At 33.9% G+C, this 12,549-nt stretch overlaps 1 protein-coding gene across 1 annotated transcript; it reads left to right on the forward strand.

Moving 5' to 3' along the window:
• The first annotated feature begins 3,243 nt into the window (after window positions 1-3,243).
• Window positions 3,244-11,447, forward strand: LOC142221059 (uncharacterized). The gene is made up of 8 exons (XM_075290575.1): window positions 3,244-3,455; window positions 5,473-5,924; window positions 9,355-9,546; window positions 9,615-9,956; window positions 10,024-10,234; window positions 10,305-10,757; window positions 10,823-11,059; window positions 11,209-11,447. The coding sequence occupies exons 1-8, from the start codon at window positions 3,386-3,388 to the stop codon at window positions 11,367-11,369; spliced, it is 2,118 nt and encodes a 705-aa protein (XP_075146690.1). The 5' UTR covers window positions 3,244-3,385; the 3' UTR covers window positions 11,370-11,447.
• The last annotated feature ends 1,102 nt before the right edge of the window (window positions 11,448-12,549 follow it).

Genomic DNA, 12,549 nt, shown 5'->3' on the forward strand with positions numbered 1-12,549 from the left:
TTCCAGAAAGCGTTGTTAAAACCTGGTAAATTTATTGCCCTTGTGTACTTTTTAACTATAACTCACGAAATTGCATCCTCTCGTAGATGAAAAAAATTGCCAGTATTTCCCGGACTCTTGATCCCAAAATGAGACGCTTTTATCTCCAAAAATATCCAAATTAATTTAAAATTCTCCACAAAAATCCCCAATAAATTTTCATCAGTTATTTATTTTTTTTTTTTTGAAATATTGAACTGAAAAATAGGATCTGCTGTAGAAAATCCGTAATAATCTTAAAATATGAAATTTTTGTTATACTAGTTTGCGAGTTATAAAAAGATGTAGATTTCAAGATACAAAACCAGGAGACGAGTGCCAAAAATACCGGGAAAAAATGGAAGTTCTTCCACAAACATTTCTTTTAAAGCTCATCCCGGGATCACCCATCGATTTTGTTTCACCTCATAGCAAAAAAATTTGGAAGTTCTTCCGAAGGCACAACTTTAAAAGCACTTCCAGAGGATGCACTGCCAATGATGTTCTTTATTTTAACTGCCCAGGAAGTTCTTTTCATTCAATTTTGTATAACATGCTTTTTTCATATTTTTAATGGGCAATTTTAACTTTTTTTGTTTTAAATAGGTTAAAAACAGAGTAAGAATTCATAAAATGGTACAAACCATTTAAATTTTGTTGAAAAAAAATCTAAATCCAATCTGAATAAATTGTGAATTTTTGAAAATATTTGTGGTCAAACGTTTCATACAAGCGTTAGGATCCATTAAAAATTATAAAAAATTATAAAAATTATTTATTTAACAAAATATCACAGAATTTTGTAATTTACATCAAAAACAGTGAATTCGGATCACACCTAAAGAAGTGATGCAAATTCAGTGCAACGGCTGTTGAAATGGAGGACAATGACAAGCCCATGTTAAATTCATCGCTTCTGCGTCAATTATGCACCACTTCCGGATCCAAAAAGAACATTTTCATTACATTTTTGGCGACGCTTTTTTTGCTGGGCTCCAATGCAGTCCTTTTGAAGAAGCCTTAGAAATTTTTGGATAATTAAATTTCACAAAAAAAATAATAAAAATAATAAAGTACAAAAATAACAATTCATCTCTGCTGGGATTTGAAACTGCACCGTTTGACTTTTTCACTTCCATGGAAGTTCTTTTGACGAGATTTTGCAACTTACGATAAAATAACAAAATAAAAACGATGTACAATAAAAAAAAAATATTTTTTTTTAGATTTGATAAAAAAAATTGCTGCTGGTGAGATTTGAACCTTTATTTTTCATTCATTATAATAAAGAATTTAAAGAAAATTTTGCTAAGTGTACTAAAGCGTTCTGTAATGGTACCAACAGGCCCACTAAGCAACCCCCGGTGGAAGCGAAGAAGTTTTTCAATTTGTAAAAATTAAATAATAAAAAAATAAAAGTGTAACAAAAAATACTGTTAAAAATAAAAATTGAAATTGGAGAAAAAATTTTTGTTTTATATATTTTAAATTTCTTCATCCAAATGAACTTCCAATGCACAACCTTTAAAGCAATGCAAAGGATCCAAAAATGGAGTACTTCCGTCCTATGACAAGCACATGTCATTGGAGATGATTCAGGTTGCGGATCACAAATTGGGGATCCAAACTACTTTATTGGAAGCTCTGGGATATTAACGAAAATCGTCCTTACATTCATATAAATATTGCCTTATACGTATATATCGTATCTACACGCAAAGAAAAAAAACGTTTGGAAAACGTGTACCGAAAACGCTTTTCTTTTGCTAGAATTTTTTGAATTGCTTCGAAAATTTTAAACTTTTATCACCAAAAAAATTCGTTTGTTACAAAATTTTTATTTTTTCAATAAAAACAAGTTATTTTTGAAACAACAACACAGTCCATTTCGTTTATATCAAACACTGTTCTTTTCTGACTTTAGGTCGTTAATAAGACACATTTTACAGTTCAAAATTTAATATACTACAATGTAATGTTGAACATTTTTTCGGAATCTTCCGAACATATCTGGAATATATGTAAACAAAATTAAAAAAAAAAATAAAAAAACTTTGGTCGAAGCAGGGATCGAACCCACGACCCTTGGCATGCAAGTCGGACGTAGCAACCACTGCTCCACGGTGCCAAACTAAATGTTTGTTTCTGTCAAATAAACTTTGTTTATTCGGTTCGTGGGCGCCGCAAGCTATGCTATATAAATATAACTTATATGGATATTTATCTATTCATGACCATAACAGGTACATAGCTCAGTGGTTAGTGTGTTGGCTTACAAAGTGCATGGTCCGCGGTTCGATTCTCCGTCCAGGCGAAAGGTAAAAAAATTTTAAAAATTTATAAAATCGTATAATTTCTTCTACATTGTTGGTATTACAGGAAAAGGTGTTAAGAACTAAAAAACCTCGTGGATGTGAGAAAGATGTGAGGGAAAATGCAATTAGCAAGAAAACAATGTTTTTTTTTTTTTTTTGAATTTGTCTTTATGAAATTGTTTTTACATCCTGGAAAAGAATAAACGTTTTTCACAAAAAGTATATACTTTTCTCCCAAATACACTTTCTTACAGCGAAAAGCAAATGAGAAACGAACTTTGTTTGTCTAAAATTTCGTTTGGGAGGAAAGAATTATTTTTTTGCGTGTATGTGAAATTTTCGTTGGCTTAATTTTAATAAAATTTTCTTTGTGTACAGGCGCCAACCCAAGACAATTTCGAAACCTTAAAATTAATAGGTGGCTCTGGCTGCACTGTGTACAGTCAAGTCATACAGCATAGAACAATATAAGGAAATAAAGAGCAAAACAATTAAAGAAAAAATGCAGTAATTGACACATTTTTATAGATTTCACATGTCTTGTTAAAAAAAAAGTTTGTAGTTGAATCAAATAATTGTTAACTACAGACGTCTTCATATCTTCAATCTATAATAGCTTGCATTTTAGTTATAGTCATAAATCATTATGAATATGCAATTGACGCAAAATGCTAGAATCTATTGAGAACATAATAATATTTTTTCCATTTATAACACTTTAAAATTTGGTTAGAAAAAAAAAAACACAAACCAATAATATTTATGTTGCATTCTTTTCATGTAAATAGTACGTAAAGAAGTCATATTTCCATGCTGCCCTTCCAATGATGTGTAGTGGACCATTATCACTTAAGAGAAAAGACAGATCATATTTCCATTGATAATATTCAGAACGGATTCGAATTTGTTCAATTCGTATCAGTCGTGATTTAAATTTCAATCGAATAACAACTATTTTAGAGTAAGCTTTCGGTGTTGAAGCATGTGATATTGAAATTAAGAGACATGTGTTAAATTTTAAAGTGATAAATAAGCGGAAAAAAATAATTAAAATGAATAATATAACCAGAAAGGTTTTAGTCCTTTTATTTCTAATAACATTTCATAACTGCCTAACACACGGTGCGTAAAAATAGTGTTGTTAAAAAATCCCATAAATTCCTGGCTAGTGTTTTAAGGGGTGTAGTTTTAAAATGTTTAAATTAAAATAATTAATAAATATTTAAACAAAGTTAGAAGTGTAAAAAAATCTAAAAATGTATAAAAAAAGTAAATTTAAATGAAAAATCAAGATCGAAAAAATTTATGAAATTAAAGAATTCTATAAAAAATCAAACATTAAGGATAAAAAGGACGATTAAATTTTATTAAAAAATTGAGTGGAAGAAATTATGGCAAAAATTTGAAAATATATAATAAAAACGTGTAGTTAAAATTCCATAAATTTCAATGCGTTTCCGGTATAAAAGTAGAACAAATATTTGATCAAATATTTCCGCCATGTGATTAAACCGAAATATTTTCATTAGTGATAAGAAATGATGACGTGTTACAGTCAATTATTTTAAAGTATGTCACATAAAACAAATAAACAAATTATAGAATATTCGGAAACAGATGCATATTTATTAAAATTTGAACGAGTAATCTGATGAAACCTGATTTCGAAAATAAATTGAGTAATATTATATTTCAAAAAAATACAATTATTGTGAAAACCTCTAGCTACGGAAGCTGCGTTTATCAACGCAAATACAACAAATTACTATGTCCACCCACACGCAAAGAAAAAACAAAAAACGTTTGGAAAACGTGTACAGGAAACGTTTTTCTTTTGTTAGCGTTTTTTTAATTGCTTCGAAAAGTATACTCTTTTATCACGAAAAAAATTCGTTTGTGACAAAATTTTTATTCTTTCAATAAAAAAAGTTATTTTTGAACCAACAACACAGTCCATTTCGTTTATATCGAACACTGTTCTTTTCTAAATTTTGGTCTTTAATAAGACACATTTTACAGTTCATAGTAAAAACTTAATATAGTAGAATGTAATGTTGAACATTTTTTCGGAATCTTCCGACCATATCTGGAATATAAGTAAACAAAAAAAACTTTGGTCGAAGCAGGGATCGAACCCACGACCCTTGGCATGTAAGTCGGACGTAGCAACCACTGCTCCACGGTGCCCAACTAAATGTATTTTTCTGTTAAATAAACTTTGTTTAATCGGCTCGTGGGCGCCGCAAGCTATGCTATATAAATATAACTTATATGGGTAATTATCTATTGATGACAATAACGGCTACATGGCTCAGTGGAAAGTGTGTTGGCTTACAAATTGCATGGTCCGCGGTTCGATTCTCCGTCCAGGCGAAAGGTAAAAAAAATTTAAAAATTTATAAAAACGTATAATTTCTTCTACATTGTTGGTGTTACAGAAAAAGGTGCTAAGAACTAAAAAACTTCGTGGAAGTGAGAAAGATGTGAGGGAAAATGCAATTAGCCAGAAAAAAATTTTTTTGAGTTAGTCTTTATGAAATTGTTTTTACATCCTGGAAAAGAATAAACGTTTATCACAAAAAGTATATACTTTTCTTCCAAATGCACTTCCTTTCAACGAAAATCAAATGAGAAACGAACTTTGTTTGTCTAAAATTTCGTTTGGGAGGAAAGAATTATTTTTTGCGTGTTGGTATTGGGAATATTTGCTGGGTAGCGATATTTGCCAGGCGGGTGGTCTACATGACAAAATTGATGAAAATCTAATGTATGCTAGCCAAAATCTACGGCGATTATAAGTCATTATTCGCAAGCATACGGTATTGCTGTGGGTATGACATAAATGCTCGTGGTAAGCAGTTTTTACCACAACTACTTACCAGTGTTTGCAGGAAAGGTAAAAGACAACTACACAGGCCAATGTCTGTATTTATAGAATATAAATAGATTGTGTGTGACAATTCGATATCCGAGGAAAATACTCCTTATTCGCTTTCCCGTACAGCTCAAAGTAATGCAGCAGAGAAGTACAGTGCCCTTAGGAAATGTTCACTATATATGTTAACTATATAAATATATTCTCTATGCTTTCGAAATTGAATAAAATGTTTTCTTTGTTTGTTTTTCCTTTGGAAAACAGCTGATATCCGTGATTATTATGATGAAGATGATGGTGATGATTTTGTTCCTGTTGAGCCCTGCAATGTTGTCCGTCCTGGAGATCCAGATCTAACCACTTATGATATCTTACATTCTTATCGTTTTGATGAGTACATATATGAGGCTCAGGGAGTACGTCAAATTCCCGGTTCTACGGGATATCAACAAGCCTATCATGTTAGTGAATATTCAAATATGACCATTGAATCATCGAGAGCTTTTCCCAAAGGTGTGCCAAATGAATTTTCCTTTGAATGTACATTCCGTGTGCCACAACAACAACCCCAATACGAATGGTACTTGTTTGAATTGAGTAACTATGAATTCGAATCGCAAATGAGTGTAACCATAAATCCGGTTATAAATGCCATTGAATTCTCCTTGCCGAAATTTGATGGATCCATACAGACGGTTACATTCGAGGAAACGGAGGTAAAGTTGACAAAAAAATGTTTTAACGTAGTCACATGAAAAATAATATATCTATTATTAGTTGTTTTTGATAAATTTTGGTAGCCACACTGAAAAAATATTGACCTAATATGAAAGATTATGCAACGCAAAATTGTTGGATAGGCAATTTGCACAATATTAAGACCAATTTTGTTTTTTAATAAAACAATTATAATTAACGAAACGTTCATAACCTTTGGTATACGAGTTGTTTTCTTTAAATGTAGGCAACGAATCTTTGAAATTTTCCTCCCAGCGTTAAAGTTGCGTGTCTTTAAAATATGACCAACTCTCTTAAAGTGACGAAAACAAAATAATAATCTTTAAATTAAATTTGAGCTTTGCGTAATTCACTCACAATGAAAAAAATATTTACTTGGTATTAATGATTACGAAATTTAAATTTTAGGATGCGCAATTTATACACATTATTGAGTAAATTTTTTTTTAGTAATGAAATTTTAATTAAAAGAAAGATAATAATCTTTGCTTCATTTTTTTCTATTAATTTCTTTATTAATTTTAGGACACACATTTTCGAATTTTGCGTCTCTCCGTTGAAGTCGTGTGCCTTTGACCTAAGGCAAAATTTCCATAAAACAAAGAAAACAAGTAAGGAAATTCTAATGTCGGGAGGGACCTACTATATTATACCCTGCACCACTTTGTAAATCCACATTTTCGATACTATATCAAATCCGTCAAATGTGTTGTGTGTCCGAAATACATACATTTAAATCTGACACCATCTGAACAAAATTTATAATCTATAGACTTAAAATTTAACTCGGCTAATGTCCTGGGAGGGTACACTATGTTAGTAAAAAACAAGTAAGGAAAGTCTAAAGTCGGGCGGGGCCGACTATATTATACCCTGCACCACTTTGTAAACCTAAACTTTCGATACCATATCACATCCGTCAAATGTGTTGGGTGCTATATATAAAAGTTTGTCCCAAATACATACATTTAAATATCACTCGATGTGGACAGAATTTGATAGACTTTTACAAAATCTATAGACTCAAAATTTAAGTCGGCTAATGCACTAGGGTGGAACACAATTTTAGTAAAAAATATGGGAAACATTTAAATCTGAAGCAATTTTAAGGAAACTTCGCAAAAGTTTATTTATGATTTATCGCTCGATATATATGTATTAGAAGATTAGGAAAATTAGACTCATTTTTACAACTTTTCGACTAAGCAGTGGCGATTTAACAAGGAAAATGTTGGTATTTTGACCATTTTTGTCGAAATCAGAAAAACATATATATGGGAGCTATATCTAAATCTGAACCGATTTCAATCAAATTTGACACACATGACTATATTACTAATTGTACTCTTAGTGCAAAATTTCAACCAAATTGGACCAAAACTCTGGCTTCTGGGGCCATATAAGTCCATATCGGGCGAAAAATATATATGGAAGCTATATCTAAATCTGAACCGATTTCAATCAAATTTGGCACACATGACTATACTACCAATTGTACTCTTTGTGCAAAATTTCAAGCTAATCGGGATAAAACTCTGGCTTCTGGGTCCATATAAGTGCATATCGGGCGAAAGATATATATGGGACCTATATCTAAATCTGAATCGATTTCAACCATATTCGGCACGCATAGCTACAATGCTAAATCTACTCCTTGTGCAAAATTTCAACCAAATTGGGCCAAAAATCTGGCTTGTAGGACCATATTAGTCCATATCGGGCGAAAGATATATATGGGAGCTATATCTAAATCTGAACCGATTTCAACAAAATTTTGCACACTTGACTATACGACTAAGTGTTATGTTTGTACAACATTTCAAGCAAATCGGTATAAAACTGTGGCTGCTGGGTCCATATTAGTGCATATCGGGCGAAAGATATATATGGGAGCTATATCTAAATCTGGCCAAAATCAATAGGGTTCTATTCTGACCCAAAACAGGAACTTATGCCAAATTTGAAGGCGATTGGACTTAAACTGCGACCTGGACTTTGATCACAAAAATTTGTTCACAGACGGACGGACGGACAGACGGACATGGCTAGATCGAGTCAGGGACCCTCCCTGAGCATTATTGCCAAAGACGCCATTTGTCTATCTCGTCTCCTTCTGTGTGTTGCAAACATATGCACTAACTTATAATACCCTGTTCCACAGTGTGGCACAGGGTATAAACATTTTTGATGTTGATAAATCGTCCTTAAACTAACTGAAATATTGAATATTTAGATTTAAGATAAAAATGCTTAAAAAAATAGGCTAAGACTTACTTTGAGGATTTTGTATCTTTGGTTGAAAGGGTTTTTTTTTGGAATTAAGAACACATTTTTTAAAGTAACTTTAATTTGGAGTTTTAAACTTGAATTTATGTGTACATAAATAACTTTATTAATATATCGCAAAAATATAATGAAAATTATATAAATGATATCTGTATCCTAATAGTAATTTTATTGATACTAGATTTAAAGTTAGATAGGTCCCTAAAAAAGCCTACAGAAGCCGCATCTTCGGCTCGGAACCAATCCCAAAATGCTTAAGGGAAGCCAAAATCTTTGGATCCAAGTAAAATTTTTTTGAGTGCAGAGAAGTATTATAATCACCTCTTAGAGCAAAATGTTTTTTGGGTGGTGATTGTGTGACATGTTCGTCGCAACCATGTCATTTTCTCGGACATTATGGACCTGGTCTTCACAACAATTTTATGTTTGGCGAGAAAACAACATTTTCGCAGCAACAATGTTATTTTCTCTCCATCCAAAAATAACATTTTGCTCTAGGATGTGTTTATATTCCTTTTCAGAGTGTTGATACTAAGAAACAAATTTTAATTTAGTCGTTTTTGCTTCATGTGGTATCAAAATCATTTAAAAGCGTGGTAACCATAACAAAACTTTCCAAATTCAGTCTCAACTTCAAGTATAAATTATCCATTGTTTGAAGTTAAAAACGTCTTTGAAATATGGTCTTGAAACACATCTCCAATTTTTTTAATACATTTCACATACAAAAAATCATCGAATGTAAGAAAAATTGCAATGTTTTAATCATTTTAGGACAAGTAGACCGCAGTTCTTTTATGTAAAGATACCCGTCTTTAAGTCCAATCCAATCTAAGTGTGGGTACAAACCGACTTCATTGAAAAATGTATCGACTTTTGGACAAAGAAAAAAACTCAAAATGTGTAGTCCATGATAAGCAAAACTCGTATTCGTATTTTAAAGACAAGAAATTTTTGTACTCATGACAATATTTTCAGTGTGGAAATTGGTTCAAAGATATGTATTTGAAAAGAGCCTTATTAAACACATATATTGTATTTCATATTATAAGAGTGAAAAGAGAATCCAAATGCCTTAAATTTCAAAATTTAAGAAACTATTTCTATATATCTTCTCTTTAGATTTTTGATCGCTCTTGGCACAAGGTTATGTTGGGTGTTAGTCAGGATGGTGTGCGTTTATGGGTAGATTGTAAACCCGTTCCGGATACCAGAGGAAGCTTCAAAGCCCCCTTAGATGTTCGTGGACCCATAGACGCCTCTGATGGATCATTCACGGTAGCTCGAACCTGTAATAGTAGAGAAACTGTACCGGTATGCTATTCAATATACACAAATTAAACGAAATCTGAACTACATCCCAATAATGACTTTTACTATAGATCGATCTTCAGTGGATGATATTTAGTTGTGATAAAGAAAAGCCAGCCTCTACCACATGCGAAGATTTACCTCAATTTATTGTCCCTAAAGGATCTCAAAATTTCGAACGTCTTCCAACAACCACGACCAGACGTTATAGACCAGAAATTGAACCAACTACCACTCCAGCTCCATGGAACTTTAAATTTTTGGATTCTACAACGGAAAAACAATGGACCTATTCTACCACACCCTCGTATTTAATCAATGGCAATGAAGATTTCACATGCCCGGAACAGTGTCCGCGTGGTCCTCCTGGTTTGCCTGGTCCACCTGGTGTTAGAGGTTTACCAGGAACACCGGTATGTTATATGACTTAAGATTATTCGAATAAATCATATTTATCCATTTTCCCCTCTATACCCAAAGGGCCCAGCAGGTATACCTGGTAATCCCGCCACTTCTATTGGCCGCTATGAATATGAAGGGGCAGTAAAGGGAGAAAAGGGTGAGCCTGGCGCGTTTGGTTTGCAAGGACTTCGTGGTGAACGTGGAGAACCTGGTTTAGTGGGGGCACCAGGGCCCAAGGGTATTGCAGGTCTGCCAGGACCTCAAGGTCCTCCTGGATTTGGAATACAAGGTAAGTTAAATACCTCAGAATTATACTGAAAACAAATCATTTTTCATCTCTAACTCTCCAACTTTTACAGGTCCACCTGGTGAACCCGGAGTTCCAGGAGAAAAGGGAGATCGTGGCCTACCTGGTTTGGATGGAGCGGATGGAAAACCTGGACCCGCAGGACCTCCAGGACCTCCAGGTCCTCCAGCATCTTCTTCATCACATCAATCAGCTTCGAACAGGGAATCCGGAACAGAAACATATCAACAAGTTATTGGACCTCCTGGACCCATGGGGCCACCCGGTATGCCTGGTCACCCTGGCCATGAAGGACCTCCAGGACTTCCTGGAGCTCCTGGTCTCCCTGGATTGCCAGCTGAAAGTGCCAGTTTTAATTTGGACGAAGGTAGAATAAGGGACATATGTATGGGTGTAGTTCGAGATTATATAAGTGAAATATCATCAACACTTGTTGGTCCACCTGGACCTCCAGGACGTAGAGGTATAACACGTGCAGGTCCTCCAGGACCTCAAGGATTACAAGGTATGCTCAATAGAAAAAATTGGGAATTATTTAAGTAAATAAATGATGTTTTTATATTATTTCAGGTGAACCTGGTCCTCGTGGACCCCAAGGAGAACGTGGTTATCCTGGAATTAATGGTCAACCAGGATCACCTGGAGATATGGGTCCGCCAGGTCCGGAAGGAGAAAAAGGTGATCGAGGTCATCCAGGGGAAGGCCGTGAAGGTCCTATGGGCCCCCCTGGTCCTCCCGGCCCTCAAGGTGTTGGTATTGATGGTATGCCTGGCAGGCCTGGTGAACGTGGAGATACCGGCAAACCAGGTAAAGTTCGACCCCAATTTTTTTCAGCAACTCTATTCATGAATTATTATGTTTTTATTCCACATTTTAAATTGAATTAACTGATTCAAGCTAGTAATATATCTTGTTGTTATGAAATTATAACCAAAGTTTTTTTTTGTTGTTTAAAGGTGAACCTGGAGTACGTGGTCCTCCTGGAAATCCGGGTACTTGCCCCGATTGTACCTCATATATGGCTGCCTATACTTATCCTATGCAATTGGCTCAACAACAATGGAGCAACAAAGGCCCACAAAATAACAAGGGACCAAACTACTACAATAAGGGATAGATTTATGAATCACCAAATACTTTGCTAAATAAATTTAAAACTTAATGAGCTTATTGGCTTTTTATATGTTTATCGAAATGGTGTATCCCCTTTTTTTGGAAGAGAAATTAGATGTGTAATCAATAACATTCAAACGAAGCCCTAGAATGACTCTTAGGTATAATATGATACCCAAGAATAGATACACGCACAAAAAATAATTCATTCCTCCCAAACGAAATGTTAGACAAACAAATAGCGTTTCCGATTTACTTTTCGCTCTAAGGAAGTTTGTTTGGAGAAAAGTAGGGTGAGTTCAGCCAATGTGTTTTGTTTTTCGATAGCCAAATTTTTTGTTTTTCTCCGACGAGGCTAAGATTTTACCACATTCACTTTACTAATGTTAGCCATCTACAAAACTTAAAAAAAAAACTATTCAACTTAAAAAAAAATATTCATATAATCTCATGTGTAGAAAATTTTAATTATGCATAGGTACGTATACAATATTTATACCCTTCACCACTACTGTGGTACAGGGTATAATAAGTTTGTGCATTTGTATGTAACGCCAAAAAATAGTGGTCATAGACCCATCTTTTAGTATACCGATCGGCTTAGAATTAAATTCAGAGTCGATTTAGCGATGTCCGTCTGTCTGTCTGTCTGTCTGTCTGTCCGTCTGTCTGTATATGTAATTTTGTGCACAAAGTACAGCTCGCAATTTAAGTCCGATCGTCCTCAAATTTGGCATAGGGCCGTTTCTTGGGACAGAGACAATCGCTATTGGTTTTGGAGAAAATCGGTTCAGATTTAGATATAGCTGCCATATATATTTATCCCCGATTTGGTCATAGTTAGCGTGTTTATCAACCGATTTTCTTGAAATACCGTACATCCAAATATTTAATGAATCTCGAAAATCTTGCAAAATATCAGCCAAATCGGTTCAGATTTAGATATAGCTCCCATATATATCTTTCGCCCGATTGGGACTTATATGGTCTCAAAAGCCAGATTTTTGCCCTGCCTTACTTCAAATTTTGCACAAGCGGTACTTTTAACGATACTATTGTATGTGCCAATTAGGGTCAAAATCGATTTCGCCCGATTTACGCTCATATGACTACGGGGGCCAAAGTTATACTCCCATTTACGTCAAATTCTGCAGAAATTGCAGAATTATTATTCTAACTATGCA

The sequence above is a fragment of the Haematobia irritans genome, chromosome 1, assembly GCF_050003625.1.
Source record: "Haematobia irritans isolate KBUSLIRL chromosome 1, ASM5000362v1, whole genome shotgun sequence".
In the NCBI taxonomy this organism is placed as follows: domain Eukaryota; kingdom Metazoa; phylum Arthropoda; class Insecta; order Diptera; family Muscidae; genus Haematobia; species Haematobia irritans.